A 13,244-nucleotide genomic window follows, 5' to 3' on the forward strand; every position below is an offset into this window, starting at 1 on the left:
AGCAAGGGCCCTGTAGAGCTGTCTACACCTAAGTAAGAGGTGGGCTATGACATGGGCGGTCATAATGAACTGCCAGGGAGGAACATATGGCCTAATGAAAATATACTGCAGCCGTGGAGTTCTAATACTGCCATTTATCAGTCCCATGAACTGTGGCTAGTAACTCAGCATCTTTTCAGATGCCTCAACTTCCTTTTAGGTAAAATGGGCATAACTACCTTCCAGCATCAAAAATCAGGTGTTGTTGACCCACTTATTTACAAGTGCTTTTTTTGGTTTTTTGTTTTTAATATATTGGGGGACTGTTTATGTTAGAGTGTGGAGAAGCTGGAAGGTGGTCTGGATATAATCATCAAAGTAGGAGGTAGCTCCTCTGCCCACGAAGGAGAGGATGCCACAGGCCTGAGTGATCAGGAGGTTTCCTGAGGGGTGGGCCTAAGATAGGAAGAAAAGCACAAGGTGAATAAGAGGATTTGCAAGCATCTGGGAAAACCCAGGGGAAGGGGGGCGGGGGGATAGGCAAGGATGCCTAATCCTGGAGGAATCAGGCTCCTTAGCGGAAAAGGGGCTAGGGAAGGTGTGCCCACAGGCTTCCTCGCTGACGGGCTCTCACAGGTGAGGGTCATAAGAGAGGCAGGCGCCCACCTGGAGCCCAAGCATCCCCGGGGATGGCGTGACTGCAAGCAGAAGCATTTAGAGCTTAAGGAGGGCCCGTTAATCGCCTCGCAGCTGCAACGTGGAATCATCTTCCAAAGATTAGGCAGCCGGGCAGGAGCTCCGCGAAGCCGCGGACGTGGCGCAGCCGCCCCAGGCCTCCCCCGCGCAGCCTCGCGCACCCGCCGCGGGCCCGGGCCCGCCTCCGCCGACGAGCGCGCTCTCGCCGCTGCAGGAACTTCAGGAACTTGGCTTTCATCTGGGACCCAAAGCGGGACTTAGGGTTTGGTGTGGGGTTTTTTTTGTTTGTAAATTGCTGAGTGTGGGGAGCCCCGCCTTTCCGGGCCGGGGCTTGGCCGCGGGGCCGCCCCTCCCGCGCTCCGGGCCCGCGCTCCTTCCCTGACGGCGCTGGAGGGCCCGGCGGTGCGGCCCGGGCGCCCGGACACCCATGGCGAGGCCCGCCTGGCTGCAGCCCAGGTAGGGCGCGCGGCCGGGGGCGGGGGCGGGGCTCCCCACACCGGGCGGGCACCGGGCGGCGCTGCGCCCCCCTGCGCCCCCCTGCGCCCCCCTGCGCCCCCCTAGCCCTGGGGCTCCTGCCCGGCGGGAGCTGGTCTTCAGGTCCCCGGGCAAGCCCAGGAGGAAGGCTCTGTTATTTCCCCCGTGTCCAGACGAGAAAATGGGAAGGACAGGCGGCGCTGCCAGCCGTGCCTTTGGTGCGCCCCCTACCAGCCCCCCCCCCGCCCACACACACACACACCGGGAGCCCTTTCCTTGCCCTCTCAGGCCTGGCTGGGCTTTACACCTACTTCTGCAGAAACACCTATTGCGTGTGTAGAGTCCAGGGCCCAGTTCCAGAAAAGCTTGCTCAGCCGTGTTAGGGTAGGCCCTGGGGATGTGTATGTTTAACCTGCAGGCCAGGTGATTCCCCTGCTGGTTTAAGGGGGAAATCCTTTCCCCCGCCCCTGAGTCTGTCGCATCATCTGTAGGGGCCCTGTCCTCAAGCCATACTGCATTCCCGCTTCAGAAATGCCTTCTTTCTCAGAGGTTTCACAGCTCCGACTCGGAGAAATCCTCGTCTATACTGGCAGGGCCCCTCCTGCCACCCTTCGGAGCCCCCAGGGTACACTTCAAACAATGCTTTTCCTAACTACCTCAAACTGTATCTCTCCGTCATCCCTTAGTCATCTCCCCAGCAACCCAGTTTTAAACCCAGCTTGACTTCCCTTTTCTGCTTGAGCCACTAAACTGCTTTCTATGTGTGTCTGGTGAAGGAAAGGAACTGCCCCTGCAAATATAACGCAGCGGAGACGTGCTGACCCCCATCACATAATGCGTAGGAAAGTCTGGTATGGCCAACGCCTAAATTACCCACCATTTGGAAATGCCACCATCACTGCTCCCCTCTTGTAGCTGTAGACCAGGGATCTCAGCTTTGCACTAGCAGGCAAGCACTGAGCTGGTCAAGCCCTTACCATCCCCCCCCCCCCCCCCCCCCGTCCCCACCCCCTCAAATCAAAGCCATCTTTGCAATGCTTATTTTAGCCCTTGGTGAGAACAAGGTTAGAGCTTCCTCAAAGCTGAAAGTGAATTTTGAAATAGAGCCATATTTGGCTTTAAGCAAACTCAGAATACTCCTTTTAAGCAGATCATGTGTGCTCTGGGTCCTTTCAAAATCTGATGTGCATTACAGAGATAACAAAAAAAAAAAGACTGATAAAGAATAGTTTTCTCTTGCTTGCTCAGGTGGGCTGGGCTAGTAGGTTAAAAGATGTGTGTACGATGCTGAAAAGATTATTGAAAGGAAGCATTTAATGGTATTTTCCTATATTTATAGGTATAGGAAGAACACCTATCTTTTCATCTACTACTTAATCCAGTTCTGTGGCCACTCATGGATATTTACCAATATGACAGTCCGATTCTTTTCATTTGGAGAAGGTAAAACTCCAAAAAACAGTTTTGGATTTTTAACTTTCAATATTTGCTTTCACCCAGTTCTGCTTATATTAATTTTTTCACTTCTATGAACTTTACCTAATAGCCTTCACTGCTCTAAAATTTAGTAGCCATATTTTTTCAGGAGCCTTACTTCTTGCAAAAACAAAAATTTTTTTGGAGAAGGGGGCAGGTGAGATGAGGGAGAGAGACTTGGCTTCCCTCTGACTAGGCAGTTTGTCCTGAAAGCACAGACATGGCATTGGGGTGGTGCTGTGTGACCCTTCCTTTTTGGTTCTGCTGCAAACCTTAGCCATTTTGATGGGCTTTGAGGAAATCTGTAAATTGCAGTATAACATTTTGTGCAGAGAGCTGAGGAATTAACCAAATTCTTCCCTTTTTTTTTTTATTCCCCAGGAGTAAGGTAACTGGACACCACTAATAAGTGAAAGACAAACTGTTATAGTCTCCAAGGTTATATTTGGTCCCTGTAAGGAGTCGTGGGTTCCTAAGTAAATGACACACATTATAGATGATTTGCTGTCTATATGGTAGTTGGTATTAATGGTTAAAGTCAAAAGTTTCCTCCAGATTTCTAAAAAGTAAAAAAAAATTAACTAGCATTTCAATTTTTAAAAGATGAAGCACTGACTGTCAAAATAACATTCTTTTCACATTCCATCCCTACATGGGTGTCATCACAGTTTACAAACACTGGATGACTTGACAGTTTGAGCCACTGCTGGTTTCAGCTAGAAACAAATGCTTAAAATATATCCAGGAAAGGTCATGCTGTGTCATCAATTCAGCCTTCTGTATCATAAGGACATTAATCTAATTCTGAGGTACCATGACTATTTTATGTTGCTCTTTCTTACTGCAAATCTGCAGTTAAACTCTTGCCTTCAGCATCCTCCAAAGATACAACCCAAGGCTTGAATTTCAGCTATGAATGTTGGGAGGCTTCAAGCAGAGGAAAACATGAGCATGGGGGAAACTTCCTGTATGTTTATAGGGGGGAAAAAAATCAATACTTTGAGGCCTTGGAAGTTCACTGGGGCTTTGTGGGCACAAGACAAGTCATTCACTACAAGAGTCACAAGCAACAAACGCTTTCTTATCCTGCCTGGCCTTTCTAGTGGGAAAAATTGCTTTAAGTCAGCTGTGTGTTTATATCATAGTTATTATCCTACTGTTACAGTTATAGAAACCTTATTAAAGAAACACAACCATTCATATGGGAAGCAGATTGAAAAAGCGACTGAAAACAAGTAAGTGGGAGTTGAGTACAATTCCTGAGTCAATGTATAAATTAAGGAGCTTAGTAGTGATCTAATCACCTTAATAGTAACACCTGCTACCTTTCCGGTCACAGAGCTGTGTCACTGATAATGCTCCATTGTAGCAAGCACAGGGCAGCAGGTGGGAGCACCGACTGCAGGGCCTCGGGAACTGTCTGTGAAATGGGGATGATGATCATTTTAGTGTTCACCTCATAGAGCTGTTGAGAAGGGTAATCGCTGGGTAGTAAAGACAGCAGTGTTTCCTAGATGTCTTAACATGGCAGGGGTTCATTTTAAAATCTAAAGTGAGATATTTATCCTATTTAGAGGAATAGTTTCCCTCCTAGCTCAGTTCTCTCCACATGCAGTATGGGCTTTCTGCAATGCAGTCTCCAAAAGTCCCCACCAGAGGCCCAGGTTCTAGCAAAGGTCCAGAAAGCACTAACCAAGTGTGTATAGGACACAAATGCTACACACACATAAGATGTATTAAACATGACCTCGTTATGAATGTCCTTTCTGTAAAGCTTCTCTGGAATCCTATTTTTCTCATCTTTGTCATTTTCTTGTCAATGATAAAGATGTGAGCATGCCAGCTTCTATAACCTGTTTACATTTGATATCATCTAGATTATGCTGGGTTACTTTAAGTGGGACTGTTTTATAAAATATATGGGGAATTATTATATATATATAATATATATAAAATATGTATATATATGGAGAATTAAAAACTGTAGCTTTGGCCATGGGCCGCCTTTTTCACATTTTTACTTTTTTGGAAGAAGAGCAATTAAGATGTACTATAATATGCAGTGCTTCTTTTGGTTGCATAGTATTCTTGATAATTTAGTAGCCGTTAGGAAATTTCTCAAATATACAATGAAAAAAGAAGCAAATCATGATTTTTATTTCAAAGTCCTGCATATTTTTGGGTTGTGACCCAGCTTTTACTTTACCTGTTTTTAATTCCCTGGACACAGATTCCATGGTCGACACTTTTTATGCTATTGGTCTTGTGATGCGCCTTTGCCAATCCATTTCCCTCCTGGAGTTGCTGCACATATGTCTTGGTATTGAACCAAACCATCTGCTGCCTAGGTTTCTGCAGGTAGGTTTTTGTGGGGTTCTTTAAAAAGAAACAATATTATTGGGGGCACCTGGGTGGCACAATCAGTTAAGTGGCCAACTCTTGGTTTTGGCTCAGGTTGTGATCTTGGGGTCCTGAGATTGAGCCCTGCACTGGGCTGAATGCTCAACACGGAGTCTGCTTCAGATTCTCTCTCCCTCTCCTCCTGCCCCTCCCACTCTTGCTATCTCTCTCTCTAAAATAAATATAATCTTTAAACACACACACACAACATTATTAACTACATTCCCTATGCTCTAGTTTTCATTCCTGTGACTTTATAACAGGGGTTTGTACTTCTTCATCTCCTTTATTTTGCCCATCCCCCCAACCATCTCTCCTCTAGCAACCAGCAGTTCCCTGTATTAAGGAGTCTGTTGGGGATTTTTTGTTCATTTGTTTTTTAGATACTACAAATAAGTCAATTATATGGTATTTGTCTTTCTCTAACTTATTTCACTTTGCATAATACCCTCTAGCTCCATCCATGTTCTTGTAAATGGCAAGATCTCATTCTTTTTCATGGCTTAGTTATATTCTTGTGTGTCTGTACACACACCACATCTTTATCCATTCTTCTATGGATGGACACTTGGGGTTGCCTCCATACCTTGGCTATTATAAATAATGTGACAATAAACAGAGGGGTACATATGTTTTCAAGTTAGTGTTTTTGTCTTCTATGGGTATATACCTAGTAGTGAAGTTACTGGATTATATGGTATTTCTATTTTTATTTTTTAAAGGAACCTCCATACTGTTTTCCCCAGTGGCTACATTAATTTACATTCCCAGTTTCCTTTTCTCCACATCCTTGTCAACATTTGTTATTTCTTGTCTCTATGATTCCAGCCTCTCTGTCAGTTGTGAGGTGTTCTCATTGTTTTGTTTTGATTTGCATTTCCTTGATGATGAGTGATGTTGAGCATCTTTTCATGTGTCTGTGGGCCATGTGTATGGTTTCTTTGGAGAAGTGCCTGTTCAGTTCCTCTGCCCATTTTTTTATTGGATTGTTTTTTTTTTTTTTTTTTTTTGGTGTTGTGTAAGTGCTTCATATATATTTGGCTATTAACCCCTTATCAGATATTTCACATGCAAATATCTTCTCCTACTAGGTTGCCCTTTTGTTTTGTTGATAGTTTCATTTGCTCTGCAAAAGCTTTTTATTTGGTGTAGTCCCAATGGTTTAATTTTGTTTTTGTTTCTCTTGCCTGAAGAGATATAAGCATGAATATGTTGCTAAGGCTGGTGTCCAAGAGATTACTGCCAATGTTTTCTTTTAGGAGTTTAATGGTTTCGGGTCTCACATTTAGGTCTTAAATCCACTCTGAGTTTGTTTTTATATAAGAAAGAGGTCCAATTTCATTCTTTTGCATGTAGCTGTCCCATTTTTCTCAACATCATTTGTTGAAGAGACTGTCTTTTTCTCCATTGGATATTCCTGCCTCCTTTATTGAAGATTAATTGACCACATAATCTATGGGTTTTATTCTGGGTTCTCTATTCTGTTCCATTGATGTGTCTATTTTGTGCCAGTACTGTACTGTTTTGATTATTCCAGCTTTGTCATAGATCTTGAAATCTGGAGTTGTAATATCTCTACTGTATGGTTCTCTCTCAAGATTACTTAGTCTATTTGAGGTCTTTTGTGGTTCTATACAAATTTTAGGTTTATTTGTTCTAGTTCTGTGAAAATGCTTGTGGTATTTTTTATAGGGTTTGCATTAAGTCTGTAGTTTCCTTTGGGGAGTATGGATATTTTAATGATAGTAATTCTTCTAGGAGCATGGTTCTGCAGGTTTTAATCACATTATCAGTATTATAGAATCTGTTTTATACTTTGTTCTATTTTATCCTCTCTTGACATAAAGTTAGCAGTTAAAAAGTCAACCCCTGAAAACTTGCAACTCAAGTCACTAATAAGAATTCCATGTAAAGGGACACCTGGGTGGCTCAGTGGTTGAGCATCTGCTTTTGGTTCCAGTCATGATCCCAGGGTCCTGGGATCGAGTGAGTCCCACATTGGGCTCCCCGCGCGGAGCCTGCATGTCCCTCTGTCTATGTCTCTGCCTCTCTCTCTGTGTCTCTCATGAATAAATAAATAAAATCTTTTTTTAAAAAAAATCTATGAAAAAAACAACTTCATTCTGAGGCACTGGACAGTTAGACTAGCCAGTTGGACTAGCCATTGCCATCAGGACAATGATGCTGTTGCTCTGTACAGCACTGTGGTGATCCTCTCTTAGGGGCAGATTTCATAGCCAGTTCTCACTCTCAGTGTGCCACTGTGCTGGGCACTGTAGGATGATGGAGGAGAGTCATGGAATTGGTCATTCAGACTTGGGTTTGATGCCTGGCTCCTCTAACTATCACTGTGTGATCATATCATCCATAGTTATCGAGCTGTTTTGGGGGAAGGATACCACACAAAATATCTGGCCAAGAGTAAATGGTCCAGGGGTAGTAGGTGGCTTAGTTAGTTAAGCATCTGCCTTCAGCTCAGGTCATGATCATATGGGGTCCTGGGATGAAGCCCACTCCCTGCTCAGCAGGAAATCCGCTTCTCCCTCTCCTTCTGTCTTCCTTCTCCCCTTCCCTGTGTGTGCTTTCTCTCTCTCAAATAAAATTTTTTTAAAAATCAAATTATCCAAAAAAATTTAAAAGTTTCCTTCATCCATAGCCAAAGAATAGAATACTCAGCCATTTCTTGTTCTTTCTACCACTTTTACAAATGGAAAGAAGGGATCATTCATGTTTATCTAATACAGCATCTAATCATAGACTTGAATCTACAGACCTGGATTCAGATCCCAGTTCTAACTACTAGTTGTATGAACCTTTTTTAAATTTTTTTATTTTATTTTTTAAAATTTTTATTTATTTATGATAGTCACACAGAGAGAGAGAGAGAGAGAGAGAGAGAGAGAGAGAGAGAGAGAGAGGCAGAGACACAGGCAGAGGGAGAAGCAGGCTCCATGCACCGGGAGCCCAATGTGGGACTCGATCCCGGGTCTCCAGGGTCGCGCCCTGGGCCAAAGGCAGGAGCCAAACCGCTGCGCCACCCAGGGATCCCTGAACCTTTTTTTTTAATTTCAAGTTTTTAATTTAAGTTCTAGTTAACAGATAGTGTAAAATTAGTTTCAGGAGTAGAAACTAGTTATATGAATTTAAACATAGAAATTGTTCTGGACCTCAATTTCTCATGTGATGTGAAAATAACACATATCTTGTGGAGTAACTGAAAAAAATGGGCGAGATAAGTTCCTAGCGTTTAGTTAGAATACAATATCTATTACTATTATCTTAGCTAAGATTTATTTCCTGTACCATGTCTGTAGCCCTAGATGACCATGTTCCTTTGTTTTTTTTAAAGATTTATTTAAAAGAGAGAGAGTGAGAGTGTGTGCTTGCATGAGTGGTGAGGGGGAAGGGCAGAGAGAGAGGGAGAGGAAGAAGTAGACTCTCCACAGAGTAGGAAGCCGGACATCGGGCTGGATTCCAGGTCCTGGAGATAATGACCTGAGCCAAAGGCAATCACTTAACCAACTGAGCCACCAGGTACCCTGAATATGTTCCTATATTTTAAATTGATTTAAATTCAGTTAACATGTAGTGTATTATTAGTTTCAGAGTTAGAGTTCAGTGATTTATCTGTCTTCTATAAAACCCAGTGCTCATTGTATCACATGCCCACTGAGTTATGCATCCCCCAACCTCCCTCCCCTTCAGAAACCCTCAGTTTGTTTTTTATGATTAAGAGTCTCTTATGTTTTATCTCCCTTTTTGACTTCATATTGTTTCATTTTCTCCTTACTTCCTCTATGATCCTGTTTTGTTTCTTAAATTTCACGTGAATGAGATCATATGATAATCATCTTTCTTTGCTTGACTTATTTTGCTTAGCATAATATCCTCATTCCATCCACTTTGTTGCAAATGGTCAAATTTCATTTTTTGATGGCTAAGTAATATTCCATTGTACATATGTACTACATCTTCTTTATGCATTCATCTTCGATGGATATCTGGGCTCTTTCCATAGTTTGGCTATTATGGACATTGCTGTTATAAACATTGGAGTGCGGGTGCCTCTTTGGATCACTACGTTTGTGTCTTTGGGGTAAATACCTAGTAGTGCAGTTGCTGAGTTGATTTCTGCTATAATCCTAATTAATTCTCTTCACCTGCTGAGTTTAGGCTTTATTTGCTGTTCTTTCTCCAGCTCCTTTAGGTGTAAGGTTAGACTGTGTATTTGAGATCTTTCTTACTTCTTGAGAAAGGCTTGTATTGCTATATGCTTCCCTCTTAGGACCACCTCTGCTGTATCCCAAGGTTTTGAAGAGTTGTGTTTTCATTTTCAATTAGCAATAATCTGCCTCGAATAAACCTCATTGGCTATGATACTGCCACTGTGCAAAGCTTGTGTTTTCATTTTCATTTGCTTCTGTGAATTTTTAAAATTCTTCATTAATTTCCTGGTTGATCCATTCATTCTTTAGTAGGATTTTTTTAGCCTCCATGTACTTGAGTTCTTTCCAAATTTCCTCTTGTGATTGAGTTCTACTTTCAAAGTCAGAAATTCTACAGAGAACAATCCCAATCTTTTGATACCAGTTGAGACCTGATTTGTGACTCAGTATGTGATCTATTCTGGAGAATGTTCCATGTGCACTCGAGAAGAATGTGTATTTTGTTGGTTTAGGATGGAATGTTCTGAATATATCTGTGAAGTCCATCTGGTCCAGTATGTTATTCAAAGCCCTTGTTTCCTTGTTGATCTTCTGCTTAGATGATCTGTCCATTGCTATGAGTAGGGTGTTAAAGTCCCCTACTGTTATTTCATTATTATCAATGTGTTTCTTTAATTTTGTTATTTCTATAATTGGCTCCTCCCATGCTAGGGCATAAATATTTACAACTGTTTGATCTTTTTGGATAGACCCTTTAATTATGATATAGTGTCCTTCCTCATCTCTTATTACAGTCTTTGGTTTAAAATCTAATTTGTCTAATATAAGGATTGCCACTCCAGCTTTCTTTTGATGTCCATTAGTGTGCCAAATGGTTTTCCAGCCCCTCACTTTCAATATGGAGGTATTTTGGGTCTAAAATGAATCTCTTATAGACAGTATATCAGTGGATCTTGCTTTTTTTTTTTTTTTATCAATCTGAGACCCTGTATCTTTTGATTGGGGCATTTAGCCCATTTACATTCAGAGTAACTATTGAAAGATATGAATTTAGTGCCAGTGTATTACCTGTAAAGTCACTGTTTTTGTATTTTGTATATTGTCTCTGTCCTTATGTTCTATGTTACTTTTGAGCTGTCTCTTCACTTAATGGATCCCCATTAATATTTCTTGGAGGGCTAGTTTAGTGATGACAAATTCTTTTAGTTTCTGTTTGTCTTGGAAGCTCTTTATCTCTCCTTCTATTCTGAATGAGAGCCTTGGCTGGATAAAGTACCCTTGTCTGCATATTTTTCTCACTTAGCACCCTGAATATATCATGCTAGTCCTTTCTGGCCTGCCAGGTCTCTGTGGATAGGTGTGCTGCCAATCTTATGTTTCTACCCTTGTAGGTTACAGACCTTTTGTCCCAAGCTGCTTTCAGGATTTTTTCTTTGTCTTCATAATTTGCAAGCTTCATTACTAAATGTTGGGGTATTGATCTATTTTATTGATTTTGAGGGGGGTTCTTTGTGCTTCTTGGACTTGGATGTTTATTTCCTTCCCCAGAATAGGGAAATTTGCAGTTGTAATTTGCTCCAACATACCTTCACTATTCATTCTCTCTCTTTCTCTCTCTCTCTCTCTCTCTCTCTCTCTCTCTCTCTCTCTCTCTCTCCCTCCCTCCCTCCCTCTCCCCCCCCCATCTTCTACTTCTGGTACTTCACTTATTCTAATATTATTTCATTTTATGGTATCATTTACCTCTCAAATTCTCCCCCTTGTGATTCAGTAGTTGTTTATCTTTCCTTTTCTCAACTTCTCTACTCTCTATCATTTTGTCTTCTAGATCACTTCTAGATCATTCTCTCTTCTGCCTCATTTATCCTAGCAGAGCCTCCATTTTTTATTGCTTCTCATTAATAGCCCTTTTGATTTCCACCTGATTAGATTTTAGTTCTTTTATTTCTCCAGAAAGAGATTCTCTTGTGTCTTCTACACTTTTTTCAAGCCCAGCTAGTATCTTTATAATCATTATTCTGAACTCTAGTTCCAACATCTTATATCTGTATTGATTAGGTCCCTGGCAGGCAGTACTGCCTTTTGTTCTCTTTTTTGAGGTAAGTTTTCCCATCTTGTCATTCTGTCCAGAGAATAATAGATGAACAAAGAGAACAAAATACTAAAATAGCAACAGCAACCGCAGAGAAATATACACTGAACAAATCAGAAGAAACCAGAAACCAAAAAAAAAAAAAAAAAAGAGAGAGAAGGACAGAACATAATCAAACAGATGAACAGAACAGAGCAATACACACACTAGATTCTGGGTGGATTTTGGTCTGCTTGTGAGAAGAAACTAGATCTCAAAATTGTGAAAAAAGAAAAAATCATATATATACAAAAATAAGTACAATGAAAGGATATAACTGTAGAAATGAAAATTTAAAAAGCCTTAAAGAATTGATTTAAGAAATTAGTTGAAAAGGAAGAATAAAAATAAAATTGGAAGACCAAAGAATCATGAGAAACAACCCCACAAATTCTAGATACTACTTTCCCCTAACGCTGGAATTTTGCAGTTCTTTGTGATCAGTACACGTGGTCTTAGCCAGATGTTCTTGCTGATTTTCCGGGAAAAAGGCCTGTTGTGCTGATTCTCAGGAGTCTTTGCCCTGGATGGAATTGCGCTGCCCTTTCCAGGGGACCAGGCTAACTACTCGGCTCCGGGTTGCTCTCGGTGGCTTTTGTTCCCTGAAGGCTTTCCGGGAAGCTTTAGAGGTTGACAGTGAAAATGGTGGCCTCCCACTCTCTAGTCCCAGACTGAGAGCTGAGGGCCCCACTCCTCAGTGCGCCCTCAGGGAAAAGCAGTCAATCATTCCTGGCCACCTGATCCCCGTCTGCACTCTGTGCTTACTTAGTCTGTGACTGAGCATTTCTATCTCTGGCCTGTGACCCTGTTTGGAGTTCCCAAAACCCTCAGCATCTTGCCACACACATGTGCGCCACTGCTTCCAGGGGAGGTGGTGGGGTGGTGGGAGGTCTCACAGTATCTCTCCCTTGCTCGGCCCCTGCTTGGAGAGCAGTCATGTGATCAAGCTCTGGCTAGTGGTTTATGGCCACCTTGAGCTGAGAGCCCACTCCTGGCCTCACTTATTGCTTCCCTGCTCTGATGCCTGGGAACTCAACCACACTCAGGCACCTGATCTTCCTGTGATGCCAAAGATTCTGAGACTACACTGTCCTACCTAAGATCTGGAACCACTTCACCACCTGGGCACCTTTTAGGCAGGTATATCCCTCATCACAGCAGACTTTAAAAGATTCAATTTTTGTGCTCCACTGCTCTATCACTTTCTGATAATGGGCTGCCAGAGGCTCCCCACCTTCCACTGCCCTGCTGGTCTATTGTCCCATTTATCAGATTCACTTCTCTACAACGCCTACCTTGCAGAAAGTGGTTGCTTTTCTATTTGTAGAGTTGCGGCTATTCTTTTTTTAGGTCTCCTGTTGAGATCATAGGTGTTCAGAATGATGTAATAGTGAATTCCTGAGACCAGACAAAACTGAGGTCCTCTACTCCTGTGCCATCTTCCCTCTCCTAGCAGATGAAGACATTTTAAGTGTTGAAATATCAAATGTAAAAAAAAAAAAGGTAATATTTAGAGTCTGAACCCCTAATAACAGACTAACCAGCAATCCAAGATCTAGAGGGACTTCCCTTAAGTGTATTTCCTTACAAAATGAAAAGGGGTACATATCTGTTCCTGAAGAAGCATATTATTTGGAAACAAGATTTATTGATGTCTATTACATGTTAACAACCAAAATGCTTATAGTTCCAGTATCCCATCATGCTGATTTTAGAGAATAGAATTATCCACCCAGGTTGAATGATAGTTGTAATCTAGCAATATGAAATTATTTTTCCTGGAGTATGACCAAATTCATTGAAATTCTAAGTCATGTTTGCTTTAGGTATACTTTTTGGGTTTTTTCCTTTTTTAGGCTAAATGGCTAATACTAATTTCACAGTAGAACTTTCAAAATTAAGAGTACTGTTATTTTAATTAT

The 13,244-nt window shown here is 41.9% G+C and overlaps 1 protein-coding gene and 1 pseudogene across 1 annotated transcript in view; one reads left to right on the top strand and one right to left on the bottom strand.

Moving 5' to 3' along the window:
* Positions 1-882: 882 nt before the first annotated feature.
* HACD4 (3-hydroxyacyl-CoA dehydratase 4) overlaps positions 883-13,244 on the top strand; it is a 31,329-nt gene continuing 18,967 nt past the window's right edge. Inside the window, exons 1-3 of the mRNA XM_041760649.1 lie at positions 883-1,131; positions 2,489-2,592; positions 4,856-4,983. Coding sequence (XP_041616583.1) covers positions 1,103-1,131; positions 2,489-2,592; positions 4,856-4,983 — 261 coding nt within the window. The 5' untranslated portion in view covers positions 883-1,102. The remainder of the gene's footprint in view (positions 1,132-2,488; positions 2,593-4,855; positions 4,984-13,244) is intronic.
* LOC121496414 lies at positions 9,313-9,422 on the bottom strand (annotated as a pseudogene).

Source organism: Vulpes lagopus, chromosome 7 (assembly GCF_018345385.1).
Source record: "Vulpes lagopus strain Blue_001 chromosome 7, ASM1834538v1, whole genome shotgun sequence".
NCBI lineage: Eukaryota > Metazoa > Chordata > Mammalia > Carnivora > Canidae > Vulpes > Vulpes lagopus.